General features: G+C 38.4%; 1 protein-coding gene across 2 annotated transcripts in view; it reads left to right on the forward strand.

Moving 5' to 3' along the window:
- The window catches only part of THADA (THADA armadillo repeat containing), a 163,331-nt gene that overhangs the window by 51,734 nt on the left and 89,485 nt on the right, over positions 1-22,112 (forward strand). For both annotated transcript variants that reach the window (XM_082757389.1, XM_082757388.1), the window contains 3 exons: positions 2,735-2,824; positions 4,241-4,372; positions 18,636-18,804. In XM_082757389.1, coding sequence (XP_082613515.1) covers positions 2,735-2,824; positions 4,241-4,372; positions 18,636-18,804 — 391 coding nt within the window. The remainder of the gene's footprint in view (positions 1-2,734; positions 2,825-4,240; positions 4,373-18,635; positions 18,805-22,112) is intronic.

Here is a 22,112-nt window from a genome sequence, read left to right on the forward strand (position 1 = left end):
TACTTGCGAAATCTAGCTCGTATCTGTGCGTGTGTACACATGCACGGGTCTGTTTATATCACCAACATGCATGAGCCAAACCTTAAAGTGCTGGTGTTCACTTTTCAAAGCAACACGCTTTTGATGAAACAGAAAATAGGTGGCTCGGTGTCACGGACATTTTTGACCATCTGAGCCATTGCATTTTCTGTTGTTGTTCACTCTCAGTTACTGTACACAGTCGCTTGTGCGTGCCTAATAACGCGTGCACGTTTCCAGGAACAGCAAGCACGGTCAGCAATCAAAAATGAGACAACTAAATACCTCTGTGTTTTACTCACTCTAGCTGGTTTGCTTTCTGTTGATTCTTCATTACAAACCTCCCCGCCTTGACATTCCCAGGCACTGGATTCACACTCCAGTCAGCGCTCTGTGTTTTTCACAAAGCCTTGTCATTCTGTAGCATTTCTGCTAACCTGGAGTCTTTCTTGTTTCCTCTCTGAAACAAGATGATCTTGAAACGATTGCTGGACAGTCAGGCTGCTCATAGGCAGTTGTCTCTCTCTCTTTTTTTTTTTTTTCCTGAAAATGCCTTTGGGCATCTTTTCTGCAGATACCTACTGATTAATGGTTTTGATTAGACTATCTTCTCCCCTCACGTAACCTGTGGAACAGGGAGAGGTTATGTAAGTTACCCAATGCAGTATCTGTTTGCTTTCCCTGTCAAAAAGGTTCATGAAACTACACTAATGACAAAGAATTTTAGGGCTGCCTTTGTAAGAATATTCAGTTCCATATGTAGTATTGATTCAAATTTGGTTACTGAATTGTTAACATACAGAAAACGAGCCTGTTCAAAAATAGTTGCTGCATGAGATGTTCCTTGCATGCAGTCTTCTCTTAAGCTTCTGACCAGGGGCCCTACTTTCCATAGGAAACTTAGCCTACTTTCTGCTTTTGCCTGATGCACTGAATAGCACAAGAGGTGGAGATGTTAAAGCATCTTTTTATTGACTTTTTTTTTAATGCAGAGTTTTTAACGTTTTACATCTTACTGAGCTTTTACATGTAATGCCATGAGCTTTTTGATTTCATATTTTTATGTAGCTCTTGCTTTGTGCTGTTTGGCTCTTTTTTTGTCTTCAGCTTGCTACGTAACATACATGTATGTATGGAAAACTTGAAGGTGTTTTGAAGATGAGCTGGAGAAGTAAAGTTTTGAAATCTGCCTGTCGGACATTAGGAGAATTTGGTGGCTGGCAGACATTGTGTGTGAGAAGAAAGTGCATGTGTGTTTTCTGTTTAAATAACCACCGATTACCAGTACTGGTGTGTTAAACCATCCTCATTAGTACTTCAGTCTAAGTTCATTCACAGTCAGAATGTTTTCATCCACATTTTTAACTGATTTATTATTTTTTTTTTTTGTAGTCCCAATAGCTATTGCAGACTCCTTGGTCATGCTTTTAGTTGCAGCATTTCAGTGTACTGCTTGTACGTGCCTAGAGGAAGCTTCCTGTATGTACCTCTTTGTTTGAGCATTTGTTTCCGTCTGGCAATTTTTTCACTGTATTTATTTTGTGGCCTGTGGGTAAGCCTGACTGCCGGAAGAAGCTTTGCTGATAATTGTCACGTGCTGATTTACTTTTGTTTTTTTGTGCTTATTTTTACAAACATTTAGTCTTGCCATCTTACCATGTTGTTTTGTAGACCTGGATCTGTTTGCTAGTTTAAAGCCTTGCATTGGTGTCATGCTAAAACGCACTTAATTATCCTAGCTGATCGCGCGGCAAGTAAACTCTGTAGCTGGCTTTTTTGTTGTAAATTTTGTTGGCCTTTTATTTATTTGTTTTTGAAGGAACTCTGTTTCATCTGCATAGCACATCCATCTAATTAGAACTTCCCTAACCTATCGGTCGTTCCTGCTTAGAAGATGCTAGATGTCTTCCTACAAACCATGATGTTGTCCTCTGTCTGGTCAGGCTATAAAGCAAACAAAAGCAGAAGACTTCTCCTCACTCTTTTTATCTTGGGTTGACTTGCAGTTGTGGCTTGAACTCTGCTGACTTACTAGTTCTGGCTAGTAGTGAGCTGATAGGTATCGGTGCTTTGTTCTGTTTTGAATGTGGTGGTTATGGCTGTGCGAGGCAGCCTGTGGCCTGGAAGCATCACCCTTGCCACGTGCTGGAGGCAGCACTGTGAAGGGAGCTAATGGAAGGTCAGCCACGGCTGCTGCTGTGTTTTACACGTGGAATTATTATTCTGAAATACTTCTCAGTATCAGTAAAATATGACCGACTATTAGTGAATGTATTGCATACACTTTGTTAGCTGTTTGGTACGTGAGCTGTATACTAAAGCAAATGCAGTCTTCTCTTGATCAACCAGTATGTTGTGAAAATGGTGCCAGAATGTAAGATGCTGTGTCTTTTCTTTTTAGCATGATTAAGGGGCTAAACGGGCTAAACTCCTTTTATTTATTTATTTATTTCCTGAAAGGCCTGAACAGCTCAGCAGACGAAGTGCTAGCATGCACACATACAGGCAGAGTTACTGGAATTGGATAAACGATGATGTATTGTCTCTTATTTTTATGAAAACATTGTCTTGTTTGAAAGCAGTTCATTGTGAGTGCATGGTTCTTCTGGTTCTGAGTTCACCGTAGCATCAGAAATCTACTAAGTAAACCGGTATTTTGAGCGTAACTAATTACTGCAGAATGCTAACTGTAACTCTTCTTCATTCCCCTCTGTAGAATGACAGGAAGGGAGTTTTTCTCTCGATTTCCAAGTCTTTATCCTTTCCTTCTCAAGCAGTTGGAGGTTGTAGCCAACACTTCAAACAGGTAAGATGATATCTCTGAAAGCTTTACAATAATAAAGTGCAATGTAAAGTTTAAACTGAGTTGTCACATATACCATAATGCTGCTATTTTCATCAGTGTTCTTGAAGTTATGTAGCTCTTCTAGTGCTTTTCTAAGCCATTTTCCTACAACTTGCACATTACAGTGAGGCTCTGGAATAAGAAGTACTATTGAGTCATTAGTAGCAGCTTTTATTCCTCCCTATAGTTGCTGCATTCCTAGGATCAGGTATTAAAGAAGGCATATTTTTCAGGGCAGGACAGAAACTGGTTGTTCAACTGTCTCACTTTTAATGAGACTTTCTAATATGTTTAAATGATAGAAGGTCATAGGCCTAGTGTGACCCAAAATGACCGCTTTCTAGACTGTGACACACTGACTTTGTGGAAGGTCCTTGATCTTTTTTTTACTGAGTCCACAAATGGTGGCTGAGAGCTCCAGTTTGATCAATGCAGATGACACAGTTAAGGATGATGCTGATGTTAATACTCCCAGGTTCATGAACTTTTAAAGTAAACCAGTACTGCCTTTGTTTTTTCTTAAAATGTTATGGTATAAACTGTGGAAGTTCAGCAGCTGATTTAGAGGAGAGCTTCAGCTGTCTGTTTAATGGGTCTGTGGTGAATAGTTGGGAAGAAGTTGTTTTGACAGTCATTGCATGTTGTGCAGTCCCTGCTCTAGTGCATGTATCCTGTGCAGCAGTCTGCTTTACCTGACAGCTTGAAGGTTGACAGTGTCATTGCTAGAAAATTTTGGAAGTCTTTACACTGAAAAAGATAGAAAGCTGTTGCCTGAGATACTGTCCTTGAATGTTTTTTTCAGTGCAAATTAAAGCTTGCTTTTTTTTTTTTCTTCATTAACTACATAAGGAGTTGTTGATTTTTTTATTTGGATTTCTGGTTGTTTTTACAGCATGAATAGTAGCCACTTGCTCTTGATGACAAGAGCTGTTCTTTAATCCAGCCAGCCATTTGCCAAATGCATGTTTCTTTCTCAAATGAGAGAGACTCTTTTTTTGTTGTTGTTCCAAACCATCTTTTTGTAACTCATCTTTCTCAATTGCTCAGCTCTTGGAGAAACAATACCTGTTCTGGTGTTTAATGCTAATTCAAAGCAAGGGCAGCTCGCCATTGTTACAGATAAAGGAGGCTTGGGACAATGTAGGATAGGAAAGGCAGCACAGCCTTAAGTTGCTTTCATAGTGGAGTCCTCAATGGTGCCCTAGATCTGATGCCATGTTTGATCCTAGCAAAGTTTGCGCATCTTGCCATGGTCTGCCTAGTGCATCTTCTTGAACCAGAAGTGCTGAAGAGTACTGTGCGTGTGGAAGAGTCTCAAGACCAGCATGAAGGATGATACTTACTTCACCAAATGCTTCTTCCTACTTTTTTCTTTAGTGAAGCTGAAGAGCTGAAAATCCATCCAAGTTTGTTCCTTTTGCTTTTAATCCTGGGAAAGCTGTATCCATCTCCAATGGATGGCACTTACTCAGCACTCAGCATGGCACCATTTGTACCATTTATTATCAGGTAAGGTAGTTCTCTGGTAGTTTTTCATATAATGGGAGTTCTTTGTAGAATCTCTGGGTGTGTTTGCTTTTTTAATGAAATGCCTTTTTAAAGCTTCTCTTCAGCTTTAAGCGTTCTTAAAGGAAAAACACTGGTATTGATTGGTTGTATTTTCATTGCTTATTAAGTCTTGTTTGAGGGGAATGGAAAGAATTTCAGCTCATGCAAGCCATTGTGTGACTTGTTCATAAATTTTCATCTGCAAAAACTTGATTACTGCCAGAGAGGGGGTAGATGTAAACTGATGAGCTTGACTGGCTTTGTAAAACAAATCTTGCATTGCTAAACTCTTGATGGTATTTTTCAGTCCCGCAAAATGGTTGTTGGTAACTCATAAATAGTCAGTAGTTTATAAACTCACTAATATTTTTTGTAGGTGCGTGCATGTGCATACCTAGCTCCATATCCACCTATTTGTATGTACTTACATAGCTGCATAGAGGTGGACTTATCCTATATCTAATATATTTCTAAGATGACTTTACCAGCTTTATACAGTGTAACTTTCATTTATATGGTGGTCATATTGAAAGACTCAACAGATATTTTTGCTTTTCTGTATGATGCTGGTGTGGGATGGGATGCCTGATAAGGGGACAGGGCTGTGGTGGGTGAGGGAAAATAAGCATAATTGCTATTTGAGAGGAAGTCTTGCTATATTTGTGAAAGCTTCAGAGCAGTAGGCTGAGAAAGTTCTGTGCCAGATCTTGTTCCTTTGGAGATAAAGTCATTTCTACCCTAAGATCTTCTGATAGATTTAAGTTTAAAAAAAAAAATAACAGCCTGCTTATTCTTCACTGTAAATGTGATGTATCTCTTGCTTCTTATGATGTTTATCTGGAATTCTCAAGAATAATTTTTTTTTATTTTTTATTTTTTTTTAAGTAAAAACTCCTTAAGCGTTTTTAAATGCACTGTTTAGCCATTTAAAAGTTTTTTTTTTTTCTTTTTTTTTTCTTGCCACATTAAAATCTGAAATGCTTCTTGGAGAAACATTTAAAGCTGTATTTGTTGGTTATGTTCATTAACTAACGTTGTCTTTTTGCCTTTGTTACTACACCAGAGAAAGCTTATGTTTATTTTCCAGTAGAATGTTTAGGCATAGTTTCCCACGTCAGTAATAGATTTACCTTTGATAATCTTCTGGTTACATCTTTGGGGTTTTGTTTTTTGTATTACCTACTACTTTTAGCAAGGTCTGTACACCACCAGCAAAGAAAATCTTTGACAGTAGTCACAATTACTTTTTGTGGTTGTTTAAATCCTTCCAGAAGATGTGGGGAGAAAAACCCAACAAAACCTTTGCAAGAAGAACCTGAAACATTTAAGACATTGGGCTTACCCTCCTTTAACTACTATTAGTGACTGTGTTCCTAAAGAGGAGTGGTGTGGTACAAAAGGATGTTTTTTTCCATTTGCTTTCCTCTGAATGTGGCAATAAGCACTCTGGATTCTGGTATAAGCCCAAAATAAAATACATATATATTACAGACAGCAAATTGTATTTGAGTGTACACACATGGGTTTCTCTTGGGTTATGTAGCAAAACGTTGGCATTTTTTATGGTTGCCAGGGGACAATACTTTGGGATTTGCATGGCAGTAGAATGCATTTAGGAGATAGCTCGATGTGATATTAGTGACTGCATTTCCATGTACAGCTCTTCTGCCTTTGTTCTGTGAATACCATGATTATCTTCAGTTCACTCTGCATTAGCTGGAGTGAATACCAGGGATTTACCTGGGAAAGATAAATACCTTGATGTTTTCCCTTCTATTCTGCTTGTGAATTTCCTTTCTACAGGAGCAGATGAACTAAAATATTTTTTCCTAGTCACTTGGTTGTTCTTTGGAAGGCAGTAATGAAGATGGCTGTGAAGTAGTCACTTGGGATCAAAGAGACAGCCTGATGCCAAAGGCCACGTTCATTGAGACATTAAATTGTATGTATTAACAGGTGCTTCGAATTGCTCAATACAGAATTGTATTATATAACATCTATGTATACATATAATTACACGGTAGCCTATTGCAATTATAACATCTAATTGCTACAATTTATTGTGAGATTTTTAGTTTTTTCTTGCTGTGACACTGTCAAGGATAGATCCTGCTTACGTGGTAGGGAGAGAGGAAGGGTGGCTTTAAATCATTACTGATTTTTAGACTCTTTCCAGGGCTCAACCCTCAAATGGCATTCATTTGTTGCTCTGAGAGGATGAGCAGAATACTTAGTTTGCAAGCAAGTGAGCAGTTCTCCGAGCAAAACGGGGCTTAGGAGGAAGATTGGTAATTAGGCTTTTGAACAGTCTCTCTTAAGCCTGAGTGGAATTTTCCATCCAGTGGGAGTGGAGTTGTGGTTGCTCTGACCGTGCTGAGGTGAATTGCACAATATGAGTAGGATTAAATGCTACAAGGACAAATCTCAATCTCCATGCACATGCTTGCTACTCCCTGTTGAACTAGGGCATTTGATTGCCTTTCTGCAGTTTTATTAAAATCTATGTTTTTCCCTTCCCCCATGCAGATGTTTTATTTGGAAGGGAACAACCACTATGATTCACAACTTATTACCTCCAGCTTTTTTTTTTTTTCTTTTTTAAGAGCTAGATAGGTCTGCTTTACTGATTACTTTCTAAGATGAAGGAATGTACAGAATGTTTTTGATTAACAGGGGAGGTAATCGGGAGGTAATGTTTTAAGTATGAAAAAGAAACATAACCTCCCTTTCTCCTCCCCTAGCCCCTTTCAAAAACCTGTAATCTCTTCTGAATGATCCAAATTTGAGTTACCTTATGCCCTCTTGTACCGTAGCATTGCCAATGTGTTTGTTTAGTGTTAAATGTTCTGGACTGAATCATCTGAAGGAGTAAATGGGTATTGCTATATTGACTTGGATACTTTCAGTAATTGAAGTCTAGTCCTTTTTAGGAGCATGCCTTCGAAATCATTTAAGCAGTTAAAAAACCCACTAGCTCTAAAATCTTAAACTCAGTATAAGGTGGTTGTTTGGTTTGTTTTGTGTTAAAAACAAAACACAGCCTCCTTGGGTTTGTCTGGTGTTCCCTCTAACAAAATATTATTTATTTATTTATTTATTTATTTATTTATTTATTTATTTATTTTGTTGGAATTTGGCCTGTAAAATTTTGTCAAATAAATTTCAAGGCAGTATTACTTCTAGGTATATGTTGTTGCAAGTCATTGAAGAAACTCTGAGAAAAATTTAAATAGAAGTGTGAACATCTTTCCATGAAATTAAAGTAGTTATGAAACAGACACATCTTTCTTGTGGAAAAATCTATAATTTGCATCTTTCTGTAAAACAGAGGAATTGCTTTCAAAAATCCCTTCATACTGTCTTTAATCAGGGACCAGGGATAGATGATAGTGGAAAGTACTAGCCGTTTATTGTTGTTCTCTTCCCCCCTCCATCCACCAGACCTAATTGATATTTATTTATTTTTATTTTTTAACTTTGTACTACTCCTGTGAGCTTGTCATTAATAGACAAGGATAATTACTGTCACACTTAGAGTTAAAATGATACTAGGATGCACAGAAAGCAAAATTGCATATAAAGAAGAAAAAGCTTTTCGCCCTGTTTCCATAAGTCTCTCCTAAAAGATAAGTTTGAGAAGGACAGGAGATGAGTGCATCAGCTGATGCACTCAGTGCTGGCTCAAATTTTTCAAACTTGGAAGGAAAAGCAAAATACAATAATAATGATTAAAAAAATCTTAGGGGCCACGATTCCACATAAGTCTTCAGTCCATACATACCATGTAGTACTCTAGGTTTTATTCAGTGGATAAATGCCTGAAGTTGTGTTGACTTCTGGTTAAATCATTTCTTAACAGATGCCAATCCAGGCTAATAAGCAGGATATAGAAGATTTTTCTTACGATTTCAAAGCAAAATAGGAGTTTCTGTTATAAAAGATTGTACTCATTCAGTGAAGTCTGAGTGGTTCAGTGAGCAAAGTACAGGTTATATATTTGTCCTGTACAAAATACTGTTCAGAGATTAAGTGTTGTCAGATACCAGTATTTAAAAAATGCTGTTGTTCAAAATACTATTCTCTAATAGAAATAAGAACTTGAATTTTGATCTTTTATCACTAATTTTCTTTTTCAGTTCTTATTGGCCAAAGGGAATCAGTTTATCTTGGCAAATATTTGCTTGAAATATAAGAATAGCCTTTCAGTTGTGCTCTGCTTGAATGCAGTACAAAGGGCCATTTTCAGCAGCTTTCTGATTAGTGAAGTGTTTAAGATCCTTCCCATGTAATGAAGCAACCTAAAGATGTTAAATAATACTATATTATTTAACTGCCCAAATATGGCTTTCAAATGCTAAGAGGATTTTATATACTTACATTATTACACTGTCTTTTACCATTGACTGATGTATCTCTGGTTCTTCGATTTTTTATTTTTTTTTTCCTAAGATAAAAAAGGTCATTCTGATGCAGCTTTGCTTGTTCTTTTCTGTCAATTCTTTTTCTACTTCTGTTCATAAATTCTTTGCATATTCCTTTCAGTTTTCATTGCTTCATTTACTTCACCGCAGATAAGGAAGAAATACTGTTGCAGTAGTTTGCCTTTTGCTTTTGAAAAACAAATTCAATTGTGTAAAGATGCATACATAAAATTATGATCTTGCTGTTTTAACCTTTGTGTAGTAATATGGTATATCATCGATTTGTGCATTTTAAGCACTTTGAAAAACTGTGAATTAAGTGAGATTAATCCCCTTTATTATAGCTTCTTAGAAAGTAGAGTGTCAAAACATGAATTCAGACGCTCCCTAGGAATCAGAGTTGTCTTAATTTATAAATTTGTGAGAACTCAATTCTTAAGGAAATACCTTAAAGAAAAAGACCCAAGTATAGAACTATTACTATTCTAGGAGGTGTTGTGATTATAAATATTTACTGGTCAATGATGTTACTTGCATTTGGGCATGTGGTTTGCTCCTTTGAAAAAGTTAACTGTCATTGATTTATGCTGGTTACTTTTATTGCTCTGTGTTGTGTTTAAGTAATTTCTGTTGAATTTTGTCTGGTCTGTCAGGCATCTGGTTGTTTTCATAAAGCCCTGTGACAAAACCTGTATAGGCTGCATGGGAATTGTGCCTGGGACTTGACGGAGTAAAAAGGCAACAAACTTCAAATGTAAAACCAAAAGTGTGTATGAGACTTGGAATTAATTGTAAGACTTAACACTGAATAAAAATCACAAAAAGGGGGGAGTGAGGGAGTTAGGGAGATCTAATAATAAAGCATCCTCAGTTTGTTTGGGAAGAGCTTGATTGATCAGGAGTTGGACTTGACGATCCTTGTGAGGTATTCTACGATTCTATGACTGATTGAAATCATTCTCTTATTTTTTGTTAAAAATACTGGTTATATATCTGGCTAACTGCAGGGTCCCCAGTTTTCATTTGTTTCACACATGTACAATTGTGCATGCGAAAGTAGTACATCATCTTCTGTCTGACTTGAAAGCAGTTACCTGACTCTCTCTAGGCTGAACACTAGGATCCGTTGGCTAAGTGGTCAGGCAAGATAGCTGAATGGTTATGTTAGTGTGCTCCTTCTGCCTTTCTCCTCACTTTCTTTTATTTTAGTATATATGGTGTGGCACCAATAGGAGAATTAATGTTAAAACTTGCTGGTTTTCAACTATCTTTACTGTACAACTGGGAATATTATCAGTGGTCTGATAAGCAAAGTACTTCTGTGGGAATGCCTTTTTGTATCAGATGAAAAGAACTACATGTGTTTGTTGCAGCTTTGTTGTATTAAAATAGCTGCTCTTAATTACAATTGTTTGTAAAAGCATCTCCTTGGGTTTCCATATCAAATGCACATCTTCTTGGTCTTTGCTTTTTTTAATCTTTTTTTTTTTTTTTTCTTTTCAATGTGTTGTCTGGTCAGTGTAACTGCTTAGCATTGTAATTGTCTAAAATAATTTCTGACTTGGAATACCTGTGATAGTCAGAGCAAGGGTGTTGACCCCTTGGAATGCCCTGTCCTTGTGGAGATGCCCTGCCCAGTGTATGACAGGGGCAGATGCTCTTTTGAATACAGGTAAGGTTCCTAAAATACATCTGCTGACATAGGCATACAGAAAATTGAACAAAACACACCTCTAAAACATGCATTGTTTTTTTTTACATTCTCATTGTTTTGTAGTGTTTTCTGGAACTAAACCTATATAGTGAAATTAATCTTGATTTTTTTGTGAAAAGCTTTTTTTTTTTTTTTTTTTTTTGAAGTCACAGAAGTTCCTTCAGGCCTAAAGTGGAGGAATTGCACTTATTAGGAACGTGGAAATGAAATGTCTTCTGTTAGAGAAAGCTGACTTGGTCAAGTCCCCTGTCATGCACGCATGTGTGCACATACACTTCATTTTATTTTTTTCTTTCTCCTCTTCTCTCTGACCCTATCCGGCTACTTTGGACAGAAGTGTAAGAGAGAAATATCTGACATCTGTGATGGAACTTGGGCGTAGTAGTGGATTATGAGAGAAATGCATTTCCCTTCTTAGTGTAATTCCTGTCTTGGGAGTTGGGACTGCACTTGGAATTCTTCAGGTTCTAGTTAGAGCTTTCTCTCTGTGTAATCCTAGTCGCATATTGTTTGCTACTGATCTCTACTTATGGTTTGCCTTGAGTATTTATTAATGAGCAGGTTTTCAGACTGTTTATTTTTGTTTTAGAATCTTTAAATAACAAATGGTAAATAGCTTGGCGTTTGTTCACTTCAGATTGCAGTGATAGGGAAGATGATGAAATACTTGATCAGCAGTACGCTGCTTGAGACCTTCTCATCAACCAAAAGTCAACGTACAACTTGCATGTTTTTTTGCTGTAATTCGCAGCCTTTTCTTTTAAATTGTGGGCAGATGTTCTTTTCCCATTCAAATGGTGCCAACAGGAAATACTGCTGCTTCTAGGTATTCATTGCTGATTCCTTATTCCAGTTTTTAGTTTTCATCCGTCTGCTGCTCATTGGAAGATTATCGTCTGAAGCAATTTAAGAAGTATTCACAAAATGTAGGAAGCTGTCATTTTTTGGGGGGAAATAAATGGTGTTGTGTGGTCGTGAGCACTGGTAGTGAAAATATCTTTCTCCAGTATTGCAGACTCCTGAAAAGGTCCAATGTCAGTGAGCAAGGGTTAAAACTTCATATGTGCTACTTAAAACATGAGCCAGTGAAAAATACAATGGGGCTCTCAGCTGTCAAAACAAAATTGGTCAGGTTAAGTAATTGTGTTATTCATTTATATAGTTAAAAATAGTCAGTGATTAAGTACTTTGCTGGTGAAAATTAGGCCAAAAAATGATATGGTCAAAACTGTATGGTCAAGATATGTAGCCAAATAGTAACATTTAGCCTGATTTGCAAAAGTATTTGCAGGAAGGAACAGTAAATGGAGAGAAGTAATGCACACTATGCAACTATGCAGAGGAAAGTAGGTATGTCATGGAAGGAAAACAATGTGATGGTAATAAGGGGAAAAAGGTCAGTATTATTTAAAAAGACCGGTCCTGAGTTTGAGAAGTTTGAGTTCAATATTGGGAAAGCTTTATGGAAGTCAGCTAGTGACTTTCGGTGGTATGGCTGGAAGGAAAAAGTCTTTCAGAACCCAGATCCTTTTGTTACTTTCATAGGTCTGATAACAAGTTTTCAAAATTGCTCATTAAATTCTTGTTTGCAGTCAGTTGAAACTTTAATCACAAGGTGCTGAAATTTGCTTTATGTATTCAACTTGCCTTTCATAGTTCAAATAATGATACGGTCATATTTTTTTTGTCGTCGTTTTTTTCCCCACTACCCCCAGCTATTTTGGTATTAAGTGTTGTGTGTTTCTTTCCATTAATCTGCTTTTCTTAAACATCATAGTAGCTTTTCTCAAACTAACAAATTTGGAATAGAATTTTGAATGGAGGAGGCTGTAACCTCACGTGATTTCATTTCAACAAATAGTTAAACAAACCTAGACTGAAGTTAGCTACCTGATGATATTATTTGAGATTCCTTGATGGGAATGCAAGAAAGAAGTGCCATTTGAATTGTTTCAGCATGTTTTATAGCAAATCTCAATTTGAAGTGAGCATGTTTCTGTTGCTCCAAAGTTTGCATGCAGTATAAGTAACAGGGTTCCTACCCATCCATGTTAGAGATCCCAGTTTATTGGCTGGCTGAATGACAGCAACTTAGGTTTCTGTTTTTGATTCAGCTTGTTATCAGTTGGCCATTTTTTACAATAACCTAGGTCTTGGTGACAAGGAGAGAAATGTGCACGGTTTCTTCCCAGAAGGCTTTTGGAAGCATGTGGAAAAACAACTCATGGCATAACTTGTGGGGAGCCTTCACAAATAAGTCTGTGTGTTTTGCCTACATAGTTTCTGCAGTATCTACAGCTACTCTGATTCATTAAGTACTTGCTGGGAAGCATTGCCTGTACAAAACTATAAGGTGTTATCTTGATTGCCCAAGTTGGAAGAATAAAATACTTAACACAGTGTATAAGGAGAACAGAAATTTGGGCAACCATTAACTTCGCTTGAAAGGGAATTGATACGAGTGTAGAGATTTAGTATTATATAAATAACCTGAAATTAAACTTGATCTGTGTCTGTCTATGGTTGGGTTCAAACATTTTCTGGACTACATACATGTGGTGATTGTAGATCTATAATCTACAACAAACTCTTAATACTTTTTATGATATTTTTCTGCTTGTCAGGTATATATTGAGATACTGTGTCAAAACTCCAGTTATTCTATTGAGGTGTTTTTTTGTATGTTTTGTTTTGTTGTGTTTTTCTTAATTTCAGAATAAAGAACAAAAACTTGTCTTTAGGCCAACTAAAATACAGGTTTCCACAGGGAAATAAGCTTTAAAAATTAAGCGCTTTGCATATTTTAATTGCAAGGGAACAACAGAAGTGTGACAAAATGGAAAATAAGTGTGTTTCCTTAAAAGAGAATCACAAACCAAGCAAATCCACAAATAAAAGAAACTTCAGGTACATGTATAGCAGGTTACTGTTTATATTCCAGGAAAGATTGCTCTCCCATTAATGAATGGGGACAGTCATACCGATTTGTCCTGAAAACAGAAGTCCAAGATACATTAATTGCATGGAAGCATGGTGTTGTCTTTTTTTTTTTTTTTTTTTTTTTTAATGCTATCTTCGCACGTGTCTTTGCTCGGGGACTTGTTATACCGCATTTAGAAGTTACTAAATTTAATATTTTGGGACCCTTTCAGTGAAACTGGTAGGGTACCTGGTTTGATTGGCAAGGTCGCAGACCCCTTCTGCAGAATGTTCCCTTCCACTGGAATGTGTCCAGTCTGCTCTCCTTTTGTTCCCATCCTGTTTTCATGGCTGCTGTTCCTGATTGCCTTGTCCAACATACTGTGAAGGAGGTGTACGTGAATGTATTTCAACTGAGAATGAGCTTACAATGCTGTGATATTGTCTGTAGGAACAATTATCTATAGTACTAATAACCTGTGAAGTAATGAGTGGTACATAGATCACTGTGTGGTGTTATCCAGTAAACCTGTCAATAGTTGTTTTTTTCCTGGCTAAGCCTTGTTCTAACAACTGTAGGTATTGCTTACTGTAATGGATGTATCACTTTCAGCTACAGTTACAATTTTTAAAATGTTTTCAATTCATTTGTTTCTGTGACATTCATATAAAAGGTAATCCTTAGTGTGCTGGTTTGGGTAACACAAGGTCTGTTGAGAGGGAGTAATAAGGAAGGGAGAAAAAGAATCACATAGGAAACACCTGCAGTTCTTTTTTAAAAAAGCAACGTGAAGATATTTTTATTTACCACTAGTGTTGTGTTGTTCATAGCTGGAGTAATAAATTAGATACTTTGTGTGCAGAGGAGTGCAGAATCCTTGTGTGCCTTATGAGAATTGCTCATATAAATTATGTCAGTCAGCAGCTTTGTTCAAGATCTAAGTGTTAACGCTGGAGCGGAGCAGTGGAAATACACTGAATCTACAGTTACACAAAGTGAAAGCTGTTCAGATTTATTGACTTTTTGTTCTTGATCATGAACTGTTTGAAGTAAACATGTTTACATCCAATACTTCGTGCACCTAGATAAACAGTGCCGAATTTAACATGGCCTGCTACTTCAGCGGTGGTTAATAGCCCTGAGCATTCAATACAAGTGTATCCCATAAGGATTTTGCAAGCTTTCTTTGCTTCTTGCTACCTTGAGATATAATAAAATGTGTTGTGCTGATGTGTTGTGTGTTCTAACAAAGACAACGTTTTAGGCGTTACTTAGATTTGAGAGTTTACTTACACATGAGCTGCATGTAAAGAAGGTCGCCTACAGAAAACACTTCTTGTTTTCCCCACTTGTTCTTCAAATCAAAGCAAGTAAGGTTCAAACAGAGGTACGCATGCACACACACGTTGCCCAGAGGGGTGCAAGGCTCTGCTGCTGCTGCTTGGCCTGCAGGGACGCTAAGGGCAGGTGTCCAGGCACAGGTTTGGTTGCGGGGTTGTAGCCTGGGCTGGGGCTGCTGTTCCCCTCTGCCAGCACCGGGCCGGGCAGCTGCCACGGTGGTGACACCGCTCTGTGTTACGGTGTGTGGCTGCCTTGCAGGCTGCTGTAGCCAGCAGCAAAAAGTGGCTGCGTTGGGCTGGATTTGTCTTGTGTTACCCAGCTGTTTTATTTACTCATTCTTCCTCTCACTTTTTCAGAATTGGTCCAGATTAGTTGTAATTACAGGTAAGAGATGATATCCGCATGGCATCTGGCAAACAGCAGACCTGCCTACTCTTAACTTAGGGTGCTGTTACAGGCTATGTGGAAAAAACAGTGTTTGTTTTGACATTCTTCTGTCAAACTTCTTACATGATTGAGGAATGAAGCCAAGTGCCTCCAGAACATGAGAGAAGCACACACACATCGAGTGCCTTCAAGGTATCCAGAAGTTCAGGGATAGGTGACCAACGGTGGCCTGCCATGATATCTGGCATGTGCGTGTGAAAAGGAGTGTTCTTAAATCTTATCTGTGGTGTTTGTTGGTTATCTGTGGTGTTTGTTGGGGTATGAAACAAAACAGCTTTCTTTGAGTATTAGAAGGGAAATGGGAAAAGAAACAGCAGAAGTAGGAACCTTGCTCAGATTTGAGAAGCTGTTTGTCAGTATGAAATGTCTTCCTTGTGTGCCCATAGGTGTTCATGTGAAGCATATACTTTGTTGTTCTTAAGCTTTGTGATGCTCTTGTTCCTTCCTAGGAGTGCTCTTGGAGGCTTTCCATGAATTTTTTAAGTGTCTGTACTGCAACCAATGTAGCCAGGAACAGCGTGAGAAGTTGGGGTTTGCGTTGGGTTGCAGCAGGTGCAGAGCACGATGGCAGGCTGGTGGCTGGGCAGCCCTTCAGGCAAGCAGAAGCTGCGGGTTTGCATTTTCCTCAGGCTCAGAAAGTTGCAGAACCGGGACTGCTGCGTCCTGGGCCAGCTCTCCACCTGCTGGGCACCGGGGGTTTGCCCAGGGGAGGGAGGAGGAGGAGGAAGAGGAGGAGGTCACTGCCTCCTGACTGAGGATCCTCAAAGTGCAAAGCAGAACCTGATCTGAGCGCCCCAGTTTGGCTTCTTTGTGGGGTTGAGGTGGGGGAGCACTCACCTGCTGAAGTTATTTTTTAGAGAACAGCAGTTTGGGGCATGAAGAGAAGTGAATATTAGACTTGTCTGTAGTTTTGCCGTAAGCTTTTGCCTGACATACATTCAGTATGAATGCTGAGTTGGCAGTCTCCAACCATTCCCTCTTGTGAAGCTGGAATTCGGGGAGCTTTACTCTTAATTTTAACCTTCAGTTTTACCCTTAATGGGAAATTATTTCCTTTATAGTGAATATATAGCAGTCACTTCTATGTCTGTACTAAGTTTGATAAAATAACAATCTGGAGTAAAATTTATTATGTAAAATAGTGTATGTCCATACATGTATAATGTCTGTGGTAAATATATATATATATATATTTTTTTCAAGAAAGCCAAGTTTAAATCAGGTTATTTAGAAGTTGTTCTCAACTCTCATTTTTTACCAGTAAGAAAAAAATACCACACAGCTCCATTCTAATTTGTTGCATTGTGTTCAAGGACAAACCTCCCTCTGAATCACGCTGTTTTGGAAAGCACCCTTGCACAAGTTAGAGGAAAGCCTGGCATTTTCCCCATTTTCCACTGTTCATTCTGAAGGGATGTCAGATTCCTTGGGAAAAAATAATTTGTGAAAGGTCACAAACAAAATAAAGAACATTCTTGAGTATACAGTTACAGCTAATTGAGAGCTGGACACACAGTGCAACAACAACGTCGCTCGTGTTTGGAAAGAGCATCTGTATGCGGGGAGGGCTGGGTTGAGGAACCGTGGTGTGGCACAAATAAAGGAATGGTTGGAGACAAATCACTTCTCAGGTTTACTTTCAACATACAGTAGAATTAAAATGTTTTTGTTTAAAAAGACTGAATTTGTTTTTGCTGAGGGCTAAGCTGGCTTCTTGCATCATGTCAATACAGGATTAAAGCTTTTCCATATGGAAGAGCCTCCGGTTGTGACTGCTCCGCTTCCACATCCTGTTGTGAAGAACCTACTCTTTGCTTTTCCTTTTCAAAGATGATCTTCCTAAAAATCTTCCCTAAGGGAAAAGATGGGAAGGTAGAGGATAGAATACGCTGCCATACCATGAGGGTGAAATTTCCGACACAGAGTATAGTTTAGGGTAGCATATAGCTCCATACTTCCTTACTGCAATATTTGTGTGTTTCAGGCGCATTGTGGCCTACCAGAACTAAATTGTCAGAACTGTTAGGCTATTACACTAGGTCTATTTAGTGTCTTCTGTTCAAAACCCTTATTAATTCAGTTGCTGGCTCAAGATGGAAACTGTTTTCTGTATTTCTTTGAAGTGAGCTAAAGCAAGCAGCTACTTGGGGTATTGACTTAAATTTGCTAGAGGTATTTGAAACTTTAGAATGTCTTTTAATCTAATTTAATTTTTTAAATAAGTAAATACTTTTAAATAAGTAAGCGTGACCCTGCAGGCATTGTTTGAGAGCCCTGAAAAGTGGTTTTCCTATCCTGGCAGAGGGCATGATTTTGTCAGCTGAAAATACGTAAGAAGCAAATCAGGAAAAAATGGGGAGGGTCGGAGGAAGGAAGGACATCTCTCTGGCTCATCATACACAGTATCAAAACACAACTTCTGCCACAGTGCATTGTACATCATATAAGCTATTTGGGTATTGATTTCAAACCCTGTGATAACTTCCTTGGTTGGGAGTTCTGGGAGTGAGTGGCTGAGCTGTGCTGAGCTGTAGCTGTGTTACAAAAGCTGACACGTGCGCCAATTACCAGCTTTGAAAGCCTAACCCTAACTGACTTCCAGTTTGTAAAAGTTTCACTTCAACTCAGTGTACATGCTACTGAAGTAGTGTACAGCTGATAAAATATTACTGTAACTGCATAGCTGAATAGTTAATGATATGTATATTCCTACCTCTACAGCTAGTAAAAAAGTTAATAGCGTAAGATAAAAAGTCCTTTTCGGCCTGTGTCTTATGTGCAGTTTTGAGTCTTATCAGTTCATTCTGAATAAATAAAAATTATTTATTTTTGAGATAGTCATTACACGTAATAACAAAGTTTTTTTTTATGTGTCTGTTACTTGTAAACCTGTTTCCTGTCTTTAAATGTATTTTAAGAGTCAGTGGGAGATAGGGCCTAAAATTCCTGTAGACACTGTGTTGTTCTGAGGGGAACATCTGATTCAGAACGTGGAGTGTACTTCATTGAAATCAAACTCAGGATATGTTAGAATTGTTGTTTAATAAGTAAAATAAACAAATAAAATGTAATGGCACCATGCTCATACCTGCTTCGTGGCATAAGTGTATCTGTCTATCTGTCTATTTATTTATGAATTTATCTAAACACAAACTTATGAAGGCAAAAAGCCTTCAACACGGCTCTAGTATGGCTTCTGTTTCTGGGCAAATAGTCTTTCACTCCTGAGAAGAAGGACTGCATTTGATTTGTGATGAGTGTGTCATTAGGTTGTCCTTTGTTTTATCCTGTAAAAAATCAAACCTAATCCAAACATTCAAGTTTTTAGCCACAGCATTGGATTGCATCTGGATGACAAAAACTATGTATTTCTTTTTCTAGGTGTGGCCATTCTCCTGTGTACCGTTCCCGTGAGATGTCAGGTCGGGCCCTTGTTCCATTTGTTATGGTCAATGAAGTGCCGCACACAGTAACGTCACTGCTGAGGGGGCTTCCAGACTCTACCAGTCCTTGCATACGACAGAATAATATTCATGGAACGCTTCTGCAAGTATGTTTTTATGGTGTCTTTTGTTGGTTTTCTTGGTTGTACTTTACAGTCAGATAAAATGCAGTGAGCTGTGCTGAGTGTTGACATGTTGTTAAACTACATATAAAGACTGCTTTTGAGTCGATTCTCTCAGATGATAAATATGGGATGCAAATTTCAACAGTCATTAGAAGACTGCAAGTTGTAAATATCAACATTTACATTTCATATAATGTTTCATCTCCGGAGATTAAAGTGCTTTGAGAGCAAATATCTTTATCTAAACATATCTAGAGAGATCCGTGTGACTCACCCAGAATCACAGAGCAAATCTGCGGCAGAGTAGAACTCTGAGCACCAGTAATGTTGTAGATGTAGAGACTTGCTGCTTACCTACATATTTATGTTCTTCTTGATTTGCCATTCCTGCTACATCACGGGCTTCACGTCAGTTTGCTGTGCAAGACATGATAAGTTTTATATTGTATTCTTCTGAAAACATTCTGGAGAACAGCTCGCTATCAGTTGGGAATCAGAAATTTCTTCATTCCTCATACATCATTCCTTTGGTTTATGGCAGTCGGTTCAGCGTGTTTGATTTTTAAGCTATCATGGTAATAAGTTACCAATTTTTATTGCCTGTTTTTCACAAGCAACCCTCCAACAAAGGCATATTGTATATGTTCGGCTCTGTTAGTCTGCCTCTGTTAGTTGGCAATCTGTCTTGGAACACATTCCCATTGTAAAGTGTGTGGTGTTGTGTGTCTGTGTATGTGTTTGCGGGATATTATTTTTTATGTATCTCTTCCAGCTTATTATTTCCCTTTCAAATCATGACCTTACGGGAAACCCACGATAAGGAAATGAGTAAAGTCTCTCTAGAGCTGTTATTGCCAACTTTACCTGTACCTCTCCATACTGATTATCAGCTTGTTTCTAATATATATTAACTGACAATAATTATTTGGAAATCTGATAATTCCTTCAGTGTTTTTAGAAGTTGGTGTCACTTTGCTTGTCCAAAAAGGAATGTTGGTAATTTTGGAAAATTGGCATCTTCTGAAAGATGCCAACTAGCTGGATTGGGATCAGAGGAGTTCATCCAATTTAACTGGGTTTTGGCAGATGATGGGTAAGAGAGAAGGTCGTCCCAGTTTGTGGTTGAGTCTGCCCTGCTGCAGATGTCGGTCCGGCAGCTGTGTAGGACGGAGGGGATTACCATCATCAAACTACCTGTATCCCTACCAGTGTGCCACAAAACTGGAGTCCTTCTGGAAGTGTTAGGAGGTGGAAACATTTTGTCAACTTCAAAAGGATTATAACCTTCATAACAAGGGTATGGACTGGCTGTAACATATAAAGCCACTGCTGCCTTTTTAGTGACCTTGTAGAAAAGTAATAGTGGGGGGTTGGTTCTGAAACTGCCCAAAGGATGATGTGCTTTTTAAGTCAGTGTTGCTGACAAGATCTTATGCATAGGTCTAGGAGGTTTTCATTTCCATCTGTGTGAACCAGGAGGTGTTTTTATTCTCAGGTCTTTTACTGTGATCTCTGGGTCAGTTTGGGCAGTCACTAGGATCTAGTACTGAATTGCTACTGTGCTGGGGGAAGACTGGTGCTGTCAGAGTACCACATTCTTCAAAAAAAATGTCGGTGCCATAGAAATCCAGCGATGTTTGGTCTCTTGTGTGTCTTGGGCTTTGCTTTTATGATTCGTGTTATCAAGGTTGTGCAAAGTGTTCATTTAATACTTAATCAGATGTAGTGTATGACTGAAATGCTAAAATAACTGTTGATAGTTAAAAATAACAAATATTCAGAAGAAATACTGAAGGGTGATGGATTTACAAAAAGGGAGGCACCGTTCTTTGATGTTGTACCTGTAAAATACTAGTGCCACGTAGTTCCCCCCCATAGTGCGCACCTACTGTAAATAGGAGGGCAAAGAGCAAAGTGCTGTGACTTTCAGGGGTTTTGGATGGGTGGTTTCAGTTTCCTTTTTATCATTGTAAGAAGGGACTCACAAGGCTTATTGAATGGAAGGTTGTTACCAGACTATTTATTAAAGCATTAAGACAGGGATCTGACAGTGTTCAAGACTGCACTGCATTTCCAAGGCACAGTAGAGAATTTATATTCCTCTTTGAAATGAAAATCCCTATGAAAAAGAGTACAATGCTCGATAAAATTTAGATTTTTTTTTCCAGCAATACAAGGCCAATGTCTTATGAAAATAGAATTCAGTTAATTTAATTTCATTTCTTCAGTCACATTAGTCAGAAGCTGACTGTGTTCACTGCCTGATTTTTATTTCAGTGGTCATATGCTGTCAAGTCTTGAGCAGGAAAATTGGAATTGTTCAGACTTAAAACTTAGATGGCAGTGCCAAATGTAATAAATTTTGAAGGTAAATTACAGTTATGTTTCAGGGTAATGTAATTGCTTCATCTGTTGCAAGCCAAATGTTCATTTATAGACAGATCATTCAAAAAAAGTTCAGACTGCAGTGCTTGTCCAAACACGGGCTGGTTTTCAAAACGCTGAGATTGACAGGGACTATTTGGGACAGTAAGTACAAATGTGCTGTGTTTCACTTCAGCCTGCTACATCAAGTGAAAACATGGCTTTTGGTCCCCAGTGTGATAATCTTGACTCAATTTATGTATGAATATAAATGTGCATGAGGATAATTGTTTACTTGTTTTTTGCCTTGCTGCCTTCTCTTAGGATCCCGAACTCAATCATCTCCTCACTGCAGCCAAGCTGCTTTCAACCTTCATGTCCCCAGTGAGCTATGCCTTGTTTGTGAGCAGGAAGTCCAGCTCCTTGTCTTTTTTTTTTTTTTTTTCGTTTTTGTCAGAAGGTTCATTAGTGCTCTCCAGGAATCTTCTGGGTTGCTTATGCTGTGCTGTGTTGGTCATCCAGCAGATACCAAGGTTGGTGAAGTCCCCTGTGAGGACTGGGGCCTGCAAACTTGAGGTACTTGTAGCTGTCTGTAGAAGGCCTCATCCCTGTGTTTGGTCCTGCTCAGGTGGCCTAGAGCAGGCACACATTGCAGTGTCACCTGTGCTGCCATCTGTTCTTGAACCCTTACCCTTAAGCCATCCCACTATGTCTCTGTGATCCCAGCAAGACCACAGTCCTGCAAATTGCATGCAGACATCTCAATGCCTGGGATTCGTTAACCTACCCCTTCGGTGCTTTAAAGCAGAAAAAAGTTACAGGATGCCTGAGCATGGTTTGTCAGGAAAACAATGCAGCACCTTTAATTCATCCAATTGCAGTTTATTTATAATGATTAAAAAACTCCCAAGTGCATGAGCTGTCAG

The sequence above is a fragment of the Aythya marila genome, assembly GCF_965140915.1.
Source record: "Aythya marila genome assembly, chromosome: 3".
Taxonomy (NCBI): domain Eukaryota; kingdom Metazoa; phylum Chordata; class Aves; order Anseriformes; family Anatidae; genus Aythya; species Aythya marila.